The sequence below is a fragment of the Podarcis gaigeae genome (genome assembly GCF_964106915.1).
Source record: "Podarcis gaigeae genome assembly, chromosome: 9".
In the NCBI taxonomy this organism is placed as follows: Eukaryota; Metazoa; Chordata; class Lepidosauria; order Squamata; family Lacertidae; genus Podarcis; species Podarcis gaigeae.
The window spans coordinates 41817408-41831693 of record NC_139685.1 but is presented as its reverse complement, the minus strand read 5'-3'; the positions used below and the strand labels follow the sequence as shown (position 1 = coordinate 41831693).

General features: G+C 44.1%; 1 protein-coding gene across 5 annotated transcripts in view; it reads left to right on the top strand.

Moving 5' to 3' along the window:
- The first annotated feature begins 12450 nt into the window (after positions 1-12450).
- Positions 12451-14286, top strand: part of DCLK2 (doublecortin like kinase 2) — a 75482-nt gene continuing 73646 nt past the window's right edge. For 2 of the 5 annotated variants that reach the window (XM_083755642.1, XM_083755641.1), the window contains exon 1: positions 13399-13949. In XM_083755642.1, the coding sequence (XP_083611768.1) occupies positions 13523-13949 (427 nt within the window). In that variant the 5' untranslated portion in view covers positions 13399-13522. Of the gene's footprint in view, positions 13950-14286 lie in introns of all 5 variants that reach the window. The other 3 variants (XR_014568062.1, XM_083755643.1, XR_014568063.1) reach the window with 3 other exon arrangements.

Sequence of the window (14286 nt, the reverse complement as noted above, 5' to 3'; positions counted from 1 at the left end):
ACAGATCATGAAGCTGAGGCTCCAATACTTTGGCCACCTCATGAGAAGAGAAGACTTCCTGGAATAGACCCTGATGTTGGGAAAGATGGAGGGCACAAGGAGAAGGGGACGACAGAGGACGAGATGGTTGGACAGTGTTCTCGAAGCTACCAACATGAGTTTGACCAAACTGCGGGAGGCAGTGGAAAACAGGAGTGCCTGGTGTGCTCTGGTCCATGGGGTCACGAAGTGTCGGACACGACTAAACAACTAAACAACAAACAAAGGCAGGGGGAGAGAAAGCAGTCAGTTGGCTAAGGGCACCTTGAAGGTAGAGGGCAGTTTTCAGAGAGGAAAACTGAGGGAGCTTTTGCCTATGTAATTGTGCCTCCTGCTTGCTTCCATATATGTTCTGCTCATATATTTGCATATAAAGCAAATATTACAGAGCTGCCATAAATCTCCAGTGTTTTCTAATCCAAAGGAAGCACATGGGTAGCACTACCCCAGGAACCCTATAGAGAAGGGACGTATAAGCAACAACAGCATTATACTGCTTGATCATGACAATGAAAGTCTCTTCTGCTTCTTAATTTTGCTTTACACAGAAAGGCTTCTAACTCTAGAGCCAGTCACTGACTGCCTCAAAATGTATTGTGCACTTTCCTATTTTTTTCTTTCATTTTCTCAGCACAGGAGCTAGGACAAAAGCCTAGAAAAATTAAAGTTTTATTTAGGGCCCTGTTGCCGTAGTACATAGGGGGCAGCCCAATAAGCTAAATATCTTCTGTGACTTCTACTCCACCAGAAAAACGTGCTGCTTTAGAAGTCAGAAATGTGAAAAAGCAACATTTCAAATATATGTATTTTAAATATCCCCCCCCCCCTTTCCAACCTTCTATTATTTCCTGCACAGGGAAGTGAAGGTATACCTGAAGGAGCGTCTCCACCTCCGTCGTTCTGCCCGGACACTGAGGTCCAGCATCGAGGGCCTTCTGGTGGTTCCCTCGCTGCGAGAAGCCAAGTTACAGGGAACCAGGCAGAGGGCCTTCTCGGTTGTGGCGCCCTCCCTGTGGAAAGCCCTCCCACCAGATGTCAAAGAGAAAAATAACTACCAAACTTTTAGAAGACATCTAAAGACAGCCCTGTTTAGGGAACCTTTTAATGTTTAATAGGTTATTGTATTTTAGTGTTTTGTTGGAAGCCACCCAGAGTGGCCAGATGGGTGGGGTATAAATAAATTATTATTATTATTATTATTATTATTATTATTATTATTATTATTATTAAAGGTAGCCTAAGGAGAATATTGAAGTTCTGCATTAATGTTTGACACACAGAGACAGAGGGAGAGACAAGGAAGAAACAAAGTGAAGTGGTTATGGGTTGCTGGTATCTAGAAGAAGAAAAAATAGCCAAGAAGCATAATATGGCACCTCACCATCCATAAATAAATCTAATAAGAACCTATAGCATGTACAGAGGAAGCTGTGTTTTCCCCACAAGACTAGCACAGGGAGGAGGAGGAGGGAACAGTAGTAAAGCTTTCACAAGCACCATGTAAGTGCAGTAATTGCCACCAGAGAGGCCATTTCCAGGCAATTACTGCATCCCTGAGATGACCAGAGGGTCTGGCTGTGCTGCTTAGGGGGTCTTAAACCAGTCATGAAATTAACTAACTGCCAGGAAACACCTGATCCAGTGCTGATTTTTACCAATAAAACTCCAATGCTTTTAAGGAAAAATCATTACTATTTTATTATTATTTATCTACATTGAGAGCCGCCCGCAAGACAAATTGCCATTGAAGGATCAGAGAAGTGGCATTTGTGATGAATTAGCCAAGATCAGTCTAGAGAGAGGGGACAGGATATTTTATTTTAAGCAGTGCTTTTTTCTGGAAAAAAAATGTTTAGGGGTACTCTCATTTTCCTACTCATATTGAAATACTGCCCTTCAATAAGGCCAAACTTAGATTCACAAAATGTTTTGGGGTATGCATACCCCTGTGCCCCCCTCAGAAAAACCCCACTGATTTTAAGTAAGCAATTTTTGCATTTTAAATATATAAACATTGATCACAATCCAAAGAAGGGAGCTTTGCAGTGCTATCCAAACCCAAGATCCACTGGGGTGAGAGAGTTTGGATCTGGTGGAAGTTGGGCTTCCCTGGCTGAGCCAGGTTTCAGCTAGGGCTAAACTGGCATAAGCCCCTGACCTCAGCTGAGCTACACACACAAAAGTCCTTCATTGTTGTTCAGATGGGACTCACAGTGAAACTGAAGCTGATGTAAGCAAAACAAAGTGGCAGGATGCAGCAAAGAGAAACTTCCAGCTACAGTGGTACCTCGGGTTAAGTACTTAATTCGTTCCGGAGGTCCGTACTTAACCTGAAACTGCTTCTTAACCTGAAGCACCACTTTAGCTAATGGGGCCTCCTGCTGCTGCCGCGCTGCCGGAGCCCGATTTCTGTTCTTATCCTGAAGCAAAGTTCTTAACCTGAAGCACTATTTTTGGGTTAGCAGAGTGTGTAACCTGAAGCGTATGTAACCTGAAGTGTATGTAACCCGAGGTACCACTGTATTCCAAACTTTGTTCATATGGGTCATGTGATACAGGGGGTCCAATCCTCAGAATTTGGGCCCACACTTAGCTAGCAGCTCAATCTGCAATAGTCTCTCCCAGAGGCTCCTGAACAAAGTCTGGATTAGGAGTAATTTGCACTGGCAAAAATTAGCCAGACATCGTCTAATTCGGATGGCTCTGTGATTTACAAACCTGCCCCACTTGCTTTGTTGGATTCACACAGCAGGCCCCGTAGCTGAAGAGATTGGTGTTGCTGTTTAAAGCAAAATATCTGCTCTAGTGACATCAAGCAAGCCGCCAGCTGTGCATGTGCTTCTTCCAGCCAGGTAAGGAGGTGTGAGGCCCACCCATTGGTCTCTATGCCATTCTTGGTCATTCAGGTGGGGTACTCCATATGCATACAACATTAATGTCCCACATCGAATGTAACTGATCTGTAGAAAAAACTCTACGACCTGGGGGGGGGGGGGGGAAAGAGACAATGCAAGTACTTTTGTAACCTAAGAAATGTTTTAATAAAAATTATTCTTAAAAAACAAATAAACAAAGCAACTGGCTCGACCAAGTCTGCAGGTTCCCTCCACTGCAACCCCTCATCTCAGAGATGCTGCCTCACAGGCTTGGTTTAGACCCATGGGCATCGTCGAAACCAACGTTACAATTCCTAATGGCTATTGCAAAAGGGGGGCAGTTACATGATTGCTAGGCCACTTAGTAGGATTGTAATATACACAAGTATCTGTGTAATGGATATGAAGGATATGAAGGGAGGCAGAGGAGCAATCATCTGCCTCATAGGGACTGCTTAAGCATTATTTTCACATAATATAAGCTAATATAATTAAATACAGAATGATTGGTTGCTTTCCATGAGATGGAAATATACAAAACAAAACAAAAGAACATTGATTCCATTATCTTAAACAATTTCGAATACAGTGGTACCTCAGGTTACATATGTTTCAGGTTACATACGCTTCAGGTTACAGACTCTGCTAACCCAGAAATATTACCTCGGGTTAAGAACTTTGCTTCAGGATGAGAACAGAACTCGTGCCCCAGTGGCGCAGCAGCAGCAGGAGCCCCCATTAGCTAAAGTGGTGCTTCAGGTTAAGAACAGTTTCAGGTTAAGAATGGACCTCCGGAACAAATTAAGTACTTAACCCGAGGTACCACTGTACTTGCTACTGACCTATGGAAACATTATACAGAATTGCATCCAATGTTTTTTGGTTGGATTTGTGGCTTCTGGTTAATATTAATGATACTGAGGCAGCTTTTGCCCACTAGAATATTTCATCTGTCTGGTGCTTTCATATGGCAGTTTAAAAAAATAAAAATAAAGAGCAATTGACCAATACTGAATAACATTCATTCTCTAAATATGCTTGGTTTTCAGAAGGTGACAAAATATCCAGATTGTTTGCAAATAAACTAAATGAATTTGATAGAACTGTGGGACAGTCCTGAGGGCTTCTTCAGATTATCACGGTTATCTGCCAGTGTATAAAAGAGCAAGGCTGTGATTCTGCTTACATAATAAATAAAAAATACTGAGACTTTATAGTTTGCCAAGCCCATAGGAGTTGAGAGTGTCAGCTCAATTCATTTCACATGCCAAGAGCAATAAAAGCATTTCAACTCAAGAACACTCAAGCCTCATACAGGTTAGGGTGCTATATCTATATGTGTTATGCTTATAAATGTGTGCACCCACCTACTTTCTCTATACAGATAAGATGGAAGCTGAGAGAAGTTGAACCTTTTGCATTAAGGAAAAAAATCTTGCTTTTGAAATGTGACACAAATATTCCTTAAATCTCCAGCACCCAAAAAAGATAGAAATGCTTTTTTTTTTGCTGCCACTATAAAATAATGCAATCCCCTCTCAGCAATAAATATTGTTTGCTTCTAATGCTTGCATAAACAAACAAAAGAATTCTTAGATATGCTGACTTTTCCTGCTGCACAAAAAGCTGGTTACCACAAAAAATTGCTGAATCACACAAGCCAAAAATACTAATCAAGCTATCAGTGTCTAACTTATCATATGATATTTAAAATATATAATGCAAAAGTGATGTCTTTCCCTTCTAGGTTTGAATACTTTAGCTTAGAAAGCAAACATTTCTGAGCTTTATTTTTATTACCGTTTATTGAAGCTGAAACCTGATACATCCCACATACAAACTAAATATAAGTTGAAAGCATCCTAGTAAGAAGGGTAATGCTAGCAAACATAAACACAGCCAGAAGTACAACTAATAATAAAGGCCATAAATGGAAGTGAAATTGGAAACTTGGTACTGGAGAACCTATAAGGAGGTTCTGGACTATATTTATTTATTCTCTGCATAGCTGCAAACTGCTTGTGCAGTTTTAAGTTGGGCACAAGAAGTTGAACTGAGCAGCAGATCACACCCTATTTTTATAAAGTCAAAATGATGAACTCTTCTACTGCTCAGAGAGACAAGGGGTGGCACTGTGGCATCCTGGTGTGCCAGTATACCTGCCAGTACTTTCCATGGTTTCCATTTACTAAAGGTAAAGGTAAAGGGACCCTTGACCATTACGTCCGGTCGCAGATGACTCTGGGGTTGCGGCGCTCATCTTGCTTTATTAGCCAAGGGACCGAGCAATGGGAGCTCACCCCATCCCAGGGATTTGAACCGCCAACCTTTTGATCGGCAAGCCCTAGGTTCTGTGGTTTAACCCACAGCGCCACCCGTGTCCCTTCAATTTACTAAAGGCTTATGGAGGTTTCAGTAAATATTCCTTCAGAATTTGGAGTGCATGAGCAGCTGTTTGCTCTTCCTGCTCTGTTCCGGTTTTTACTGGTTTGACCTCTCCTTATTGAACATGCCTCCTTAAACATGCCCACATTTCATTGAATACCAGGATTGAATGCCCAGTTTCCCTTCCATTCTGCGTAGATGAGGTGCAAAGGGCTTCTGTTTGTTTCTACCACTGATGTAAGTGCCCTGTGCTTTTCTCCATTGGTACGGAGCTGATGGAGGTGGCTTGCCTGCACCATTTTGTGCTCCTCTCTCTTCTTTTCTGCTCTTTACATGTGGCATCCATTTTGTGTTATGCTATTAGGGGTTAACAATTATTTATCATTCAAGAGCTGCAAAGGGGGCACAGCTTACATACAATCAGCATCACCCCTAACCTGTAGGCAAGAGAACTAGGAAGACATCAACTGGATCAGTAAAAAACATGATCAACAAGCAAATTGTTAAATGCTGACTGGGCACTTTATTTACTAGCTAGAAAGGTGTTTTTTTTAAAAAAAAAATCTTACGCACCCTTTCATGCAAGAGCACTGAACATTTACAACATCTTTAGCAAAGTAGAAAGGATTATTTCCATGGCCTTGATTTTCCCAGACTGGTGGGGAATCTTTCTGGATGTGACCAAAAGCCCAGATTTCCATGTCCTTATTCCTTTTATACCCTTGCTATTGCATCAAATATTTTTATGGATGTTATGCTCAATCTAGTGATACAGTTGGTTAAATAATATCTACCCCCCCAACCGAATGACAATATATTGTTTCAATAGAAGGTTTTCATCCCTACATTTAGTGATTTTTTAAAACCACAAGGCCTCCTGAAACTGGCTGACGTCTCCTTTTTAACCGCAGAATGTTCTCTCACTCTTTGTACCTGTCCTGTTTTCTGATCCAGAAACCTGACAGTTACAGTGAAAATGTTTCTAAAAGACTCTTGCTTAAGTCAAGCATCTTGAACCAGAGTATATAATACAGAGGTTTAATACAGAGTCCCGAGAAACCACCATAATCATTAGATATGATCTCCTATGCCTACACAAGCGTATTGCTAATATATGTGTATGTATGTCAAAGCTCTATCCTGTAGCCACAAAATTAATACATCTACTCCCATTACAATGCTGTGCACCCATGGGAAACAGTTTTGCATTATGCCATGCCCCATGGCAACTATTTGTATTAAGCCATGCCCCCTTTATTATTTTTATTTTTAAAAAAGTTCCTGACATTTGCTTGTTATCATTAATGCCCTATTCACCTGAGCAAGATTGTACTGTTAACCAGTCATGTGTAACTCTCAAGAATAAAGGACTTACAGGGCAATCATATGCATGTCTACTCAAAAGTAAATTCAGAAGTAAGTGCATATACTGTAGGGTTGGAGAAATTAAGTTCAGTTCCTCATCCTAATTTTCTATATGGCCTTTCTTAAATCAAAGGCAAAAAAATGTGATTCATTATTACTTGAATGATATTCATCACACATATCCCTAAAGGAAAATCAATGCATGTGCATTGTAAAATTAATAAGCAATAATTGATAACCTCTGTAATTTTAATTTGTATGTTGCTTGTCAATAAAGGATTGTGCTCAAAGCAGCTGAAAATATACAATAAAACACAGGAATAACAAGTAATTTGCATTGAGCTTGTTACTTGCTTGGTTAACTTTCACCTCTTTTATCTTGCATCCCAAATCTGCCTCCACACTCTAATATATACTTGTGATGGTAAGGTCTTAACATTTTATTTGTTTGTAGGACTCACAGAAAGATATTATATTCAGTAGTTCCCAGCCCTCTCACTTAGGGGATGCATTTTCTTGCAAGCCTGTCAACCACAGTGCAGATCTTTCCCCCAAAAAAACCATACAAATCAAACACAGATAGAAATGCTAGGTCTCTGAACTACCCCAGCATAAACCCAGAAAAATGCAATCAACTTTGCCATTCTACAGTCATTTCATTGTAAAACCAAATAACATTAAATACGTGTATTTTCTACAGAATTCTGCTTGCAAAAATGGTGCGTCCAGTTTTCATCAGCTAGCCAATGAATTGGCACAGGTGTGACATCATAACATGGTGCACAGTTGCTCTGACTCAGCAAAGGATATTTTAGCTCAAACAGATAAAGTAAGGCAGGGGGCAGGGGGGAGAAATTATGTAATACAAGGTTATAAACAAAAGTAAGAACAACAGAAAGCAGCCAAAGATAGAAGAAGCTAGAGGGTAAATTGAGCAGAGTGAAGGGGGAACGTGAAGGGTGGTTAAAGAAATGCAGTGCAGTCAATTGTGATAATGCACACAGCTGTGATTCCAAAATGAAGGACAAAATATGGGAGTTTACTGAGCTTAAAAAAAGAAAATGCTAGAATGTCAATGGGGAAAATTTGAAATAAGACTAATATATGGTGCTGGTTCCTCCTCAGGGAAAAAAGATATGAAAGATCAGAATGGAAAGAGGGCTGTGGGAGAGTTATTTGGGTTCAGGCTCGTCCAAATTCCGCTTGTGTCTGTGCCTAGAAAGCATGAGTACAAGCAGTTTTCCATTTGTCCTGGCAGTTTCCCCGGGAAAACCCACTCTTTATCACTAAATCAGAGGTATCTCCTCCTTAGCCACGATCAGCTCATGGTTAGTGAAGAAGGAGCTTAAACATGATCCTGGGTTCAGATGCCATGCTAAGCCAGATCTTGCCTTATCTGCCAGTCTGTACTGACCTAAAAGGACCAGGGAGGAGCAAAATAGATGCAAGCTCCTGTCCAGGAACGAACAGGTCCTGGTAAGCCATGGTTTGGTTTACCATGGCATGCAAAACAGTCCATTGTTTTCAAGAGGGACTCCTCTTATGGGCAAATTGGAGCTTGGCCCTGCCAAGATTCTGAACCCTACCAACGCTGAAAGCCATGGTCCAGTCTTTGTCCTGTCACCCACAATAATATCAACACATTTCCAGTGCCCAATAGGCTTCTGTCCACCTTCTCTGCTTGGCCAGTCATAAAATTCACTAGCAATAAATGCATCCTCTGTCTCCAATGAGAAGGGAGTTTTTTCATTTTATTTATTTTTTAACCAGGCATAGAAAGAGGGAGGGAGGATTCCTATCTCATTCTTCCTGCTTCTCTCTTTCTTCCCGAAGCCAGAACCTGAAAAGAGAAGGCTTAAGTTTCCAAGCTGGTGGGAGGAGGGAAGAGGAGTCTAGTGGGGCAGTTCTTGCATAGCCCCAGAAACAGGGTCCAAGCTGTTTGCACTCTTGAGTATGCAGTTTCATTCATTGCCTCTCTCTCTCTCTCTCTCTCTCTCTCTGTGTGTGTGTGTGTGTGTGTGTGTGTGTGAAGGATTTTTGTCTAGGCACCTTGACTGAGCCAGAAAGTGGGGAAAGTTTTATTGACTTTCTTGTAAACACATTGTAAACAACAACCCACAGGTGAGAGAAACGAGTGAGAGAAATTCATGCAAGAGCCCAGAGTTGTTCTTTTGCTAAAATGGTTGTGAAAAAGGTGGGCCTTTGCTTACCTAAAGAACCTGGGGTTTTTTTGGATGGGGGAGAATTTTGGAGGCAAATTGAAGCTATCCTATGCCATTTTCTTCACTTTTTAAAAGCTTTTTTTTAAAAATTGTGTTTTGACTGTTTAACTAATCCTTCTCAAGAGAAAACCCATTGCAATTGATGAACCTAAGTGAATCATATCCACTAAATTTAATAGGTTAATGTGAGTAGAATTAGCATTGCATACCACCCCTTATGCCCGAAAAGATGTGTGTTGATAATTGGTGGGAGGCAGATAGTTCTGGGGCTACTGTTGAAATGAGAGGGCAGGGTGTCTTGCCCAATGTGTCTGTTGTTCTCTTATATTCTTTGCACAATATCCTGTTTCCTCTGAATATCAGCAGCAGCATTCGACTAGTGGGGTTAGAAATGCAGCCCAAGTGTATGTGTGTTTATGTGTTGCTCCTTTCGTCATTTACTTTGGAGGAGATGTTGTTACCAATATCATCGCAGTAGTAGGGTTTCAGATTGCTGCCTGTTTTTTTGGATGCTTATCGTTATCCTAGCATAATGTTATGAGTTTGTGGGTGCCAGGCACCCCTAATCCCTGGATCCAACAAGTGTTAAAATCCAATCATCGCTAATTAAACCAGGCTCAGGTTGTATATATACGTATAAATAAACTATACTCTTAGCATCAGTTTGACCCAACCTGCTTTGCTGCAGTCTGTTAACACATGGAGAGGTTAACAGGAGAAGATATCCTGAGCCCAGGCCATTTAGGATCTTAAAACCAAGCACCTTGAACTCTGCCAGAAATTGTCACCAGTGGGATGCCTTAGGAACTGGCTCAGGGGTCAGCAACCTTTTTCAGCCATCGGCTGGTCCACTGTCCTTCAGACCATGTGGTGAGCCGGACTATTTTTTTTTTGGGGGGGGGAGGAATGAACGAATTCCTATGCCCCACAAATAACCCAGAGATGCATTTTAAATAAAAGCACACACTCTTTTTAAAAAAACTTTTTTATTCGAAATTAAAGCAAAACATATTATCCAGAAACATATCATCCTTATTTCCCCAACCTGTAAATTTTAAATCGGTTTCCATAATTTTTCCCAATCTTCCATCATAATGTTGTGACCTACATCTTGTGCCCATTTAATCATAACTGATTTTACTTCTTCATCTTTTATCTCCCATTCTAATAGCATGCTGCATGGGGCCTTCAGTAATTTCACTTTCCCTTCAATCCCTTCCATTTGAAACCTAGATCTTGTATAACTGAATCCTTTCTTGCTGTCTTCTTTATGTCTTTCATATAGTTGTGGCTAATGCAACCAACTCTGAAAGCACACGTTCTATTCATGTAAAAACACCAGGCAGGCCCCACAAATAACCCAGATATGCATTTTAAATAAAAGGACACATTCTACTCATGTAAAAACACACTGATTCCCAGACCGTCCATGGGCCGGATTGAGAAGGTGATTGGGCCGCATCTGACCTCAGGGCCTTAGGTTGCCGACCTCTGAACTAGCTTAACAAATATCCAGGTATTAAGTCTGGCTGGTAATATGGCTGCTACATGGCAGATCCACTGAAGCTTCCAAATGGTCTTTAAAAGTAGTGTTACATTGAGTACATTGCAGTGATTAATTCATACTGAGCTTCTAACCTGCATGGTTATCTGCTCCCTATCATGTACTGTATCCCAAATCTACCCCTGCACTCTAATATAAACTTGTGATGGAAGGGTCTGCAGATTATCAGAATTAATTATATTGGCTAGATGAATCCTGTATTGCAGAAGAGAATGGTCCTGCCCATAGCCACCACTTAAGCATCCGGGACCAGTGCCAAGTCCAAAAACAACCCTGCTTCTTATATAATCATGACAGCAACAAAACAGATCAGTCTCCTATCATTACATAATGCATACCCTCTACTTATTTTATTTATGACTTTTGTTTGTCATCCCATACTATAAAGTTCTCTGGGAGGCATACAATAAATAAGGTGTGTTTTAACCTTGTGCCAGAAGCTTAATAAAGTGTTCAGCATCCATGCCACTTCCCCAGTTGATATTGTCAACCCCATCCCTGGAAAAAAAACTTGTCTTTTCTCCTGAGAGAAGCTGTTTGCAATCTGGAACACTACATGGGAGAATTAAGAAAGCTGTTGCTCCCAATGCAATTTTGCCTCACCTCCTTTCTGTCACCTCTGTGTTAAAACTTTATTATTATTATTATTAAATAGGCTATCTATCTCATCATGGATCTTCTACAACTAGACTTGTTTGTCCATCAGTTGTGTGGCAAAAACCCAGAGGGTCCATGCTAATGTTTCAGATTCTAGAACTTCCCGCCCCATAATGCAGCGTCAGACCTGATGCATGCAAGCTAGCTGGGCAAGTGCCACTGAGCATCAGCAGAGTGCTTTCCCCTTTAGCACTTGGGCTCTGGTAACAATCTCCCCCAGACCTGGGGCGTTTCTAGCCACATTTGAAAACAACAACAAATACAATCTGTATTCGTTTGTCATGAGTTAGGAATGTTAGTATTCCAATCTTGCCACCTTTGTGCTAGTCAAGGTCATCCATAGTATTATGCCATTCTCATTCAATGTGCACCCCAGTCCCAGGTATCTTTACGGAGAAGCAAAGTGAGTTCAGTGGACTTACTCCACAGTCACTATGCACAAGGGATGGAAGCTTGGAGTGCTTTTAGGGTTCACGTCTGTCATCCCTGTAGTGGCAGAGGATTAAGACCTTGGTTCGTGGAATCTAGTAATATATTATGTGAATGATAACACACCTGTTTTCTTTAGACAAGCTGTTGTCTATTTCCAAATGGAAACAATGAAACAATAAAATGGAAACAATAAGGAGCAGGGGTACCAACTTGAATAAAGCATTGGTCTGGTCTAGGAAACCCCAGCCCACATAATGGATCACATGATGCAGCATGCACACACACACACACACACACACACACACATTTGAATGGCAATGCCCATCAGTTTGGAGGGGGCAGCCCCCTCAAATATTTTATTGGGGCCAAAGGGATCTCTGCTCCTAGGAATTGGCTCCTATGATAAGGAATGTGGCTAAAGTAGCAGGTAGTTTGTGGCTCTAAATATGGCAGTCTCTAGTTGTGGCATCAAAATGGAATATTGATTGAGGGGCTATTAAACTTAGCACATATTTAAAAACCATTATGTAAAATCCCGAAGATGCATATGGATGTTGCATTTATAAGCATACTTAGCAGTAGATGGTAGAGCATGTGCTTTGCCTGCAGAAGGTCCGGGGGGTCAATCCCTGGCAGGGCTGGGAAAGATTCCCTGCCTGGAAACCAGGCTGCCCGTCACTGTGCAAAATACCAATCAAGATGGATCAATGGGGCTGACTCGATAGAAGCCAGCTTGCTGCGTTCCTTTCTGAGCTCCCTGATCGGGCTCACTCAGTGCATAACGGGATTCACAATGCAGCTTGGGCAACCAGAACCTGCCTTGAAGAGCTGCGATGGCTGAGAACCCGAGTCGCTCTAGGACCCAGCAGACACTTCCCCTTGCCCCTGTCACATCACATACTGCATTGCTATTAGTGCACATTGGCCGGGTTGCAGCCGCCGCCTGCTCCTCCTGTTGGATTCTCTGCGCTTGGCTTCCGAAGAGGTTGCCGGCACAGGAAAGGAAGGGGGCGAGGAGGGGAAGCCTGTTTCCTTTTGCTTTCCTTTATTTATTTTTCTCCAGCACGGCGGCACCGCCGCACCCCTCTTAAGAGCCTGACGCTACAGTGCGGCGCTGTTTTATCGCCGCCCGGGAGATCAGCCCGGCTACGGCTGCCGGCGGGGTTGTGCATGCGCCTTCGCGGGCGCGCGGATGCATTTGGAGCAGCAGCAGCAGCGGCAGGAGGGATTTGGATAGCTTAGGCGCCCTGCAGAAAGGCGTCCTCTTTGTGGGTGGGTTCCCCCCCCCTCCCTTAGCGCATCGTATTTAGTTGGGGATTCTGGAGAGGGGGGCGGGGGGCGCTGGCCCCGAGCGGAACAGACGCGCCGTGTCCCCACCTCCCTCTCCTCAGTAGCTGCGAGCCGACTGACTGAGGGTGGGACGCGGCCAGCGGCATCCTCTCTCTCTCTCTCCGCCTCCCAGCACCGCTTTTCCCGAGGCGGGCGCCGCCTAAGGCTGAATGGAAGCAGCCTGGAGGCTTGGCGGCCTCTCAGCAGCTCATGACGGGCGTCCCCGAGGCGGGAGGTGCTGAGCAGGGGCTCTGCAAGAGGGCGCGAGGGATGCGTGGTGGTGCCTGCGCGCGTGACTTAAGAGGGCGACCTGCTGCCTCTCCTCTCTCTCTCCCCCCTCCCCTCATGGGCACGGAGTCCCCGGCACAGCTTGGCGCTACTACAGCTACAGCTGCTGCTGCTCCTGCTTGGATGAAGGCGGCTGCTTCTTCCTAACGCCCAGCCTCTGAGGGACCGCAGTCTCCCGCCCTCTTTTTTTCCCCCCTTTTTTTTTTGGCGGGATGCTGAGGTAAAGGATCCCCTCGCGCGCGGGCAGGCATCTCTTTGGGCAGGGCGCGTGTGGAGGCTTAAGGTGGGGAGTGTGGAGGGGTTGCCGCTTGCGAGGGGAGGGTTGGTATTGTATTGGGCTGCGGTGTGGGCGACACGGCTCTCCAATGGCCAGCCCGCGGAGGAACATTGAGTTGGAGCATTTCGAGGAGAGGGACAAAAGGCAGCAGCGCTCGAGCTCCCGCCGCGGCGGAGGGGGCAGCTCCACTTGCAGCAGCAGCTCGGGCCCCAAAGGGAACGGGCTCATCCCCAGCCCCGCGCACAGCGCCCACTGCAGCTTCTACCGCACGCGCACCTTGCAGGCCCTTAGCTCCGAGAAGAAGGCGAAGAAGGCGCGCTTCTACCGCAATGGAGACAAGTACTTCAAGGGCTTGGTCTACCCCATCTCCAGCGACCGCTTCCGCTCCTTCGACGCCCTCCTGGTCGAGCTCACCAGGTCTCTGTCGGACAATGTCAACCTTCCCCAAGGCGTCCGCACCATCTACACCATCGACGGCAGCCGGAAACTCTCCAACCTGGACGAGCTGGTGGACGGTAAGCAGGAGCACGAAACACCTGCGCCCAAGTAGGACGGGGAAGACCTACTCGGTCGTCAGGGGGCGTTTTCACAAGTGTCTCCAACAGATCTCGTGCTGTTACCCACGATTTCTCGATGATGTCACCCTGTTCCAGCTGATGCTCATTTGCCTCTGTTAATGAACGAGGCTGCTCTCTGGCTCAGAGGTTCCCATGCTTGCACACACCCACTCGATCTGGATAGGCACTCCTGCTCTTGAATGGTCTGGGATGTATGCAGCTATAAATGGTCATCAGGTGATCTGCAGCAGGCTCCTTAGCTGAGAAGGCATAAAAGAGCTGAAAAATAACCCCA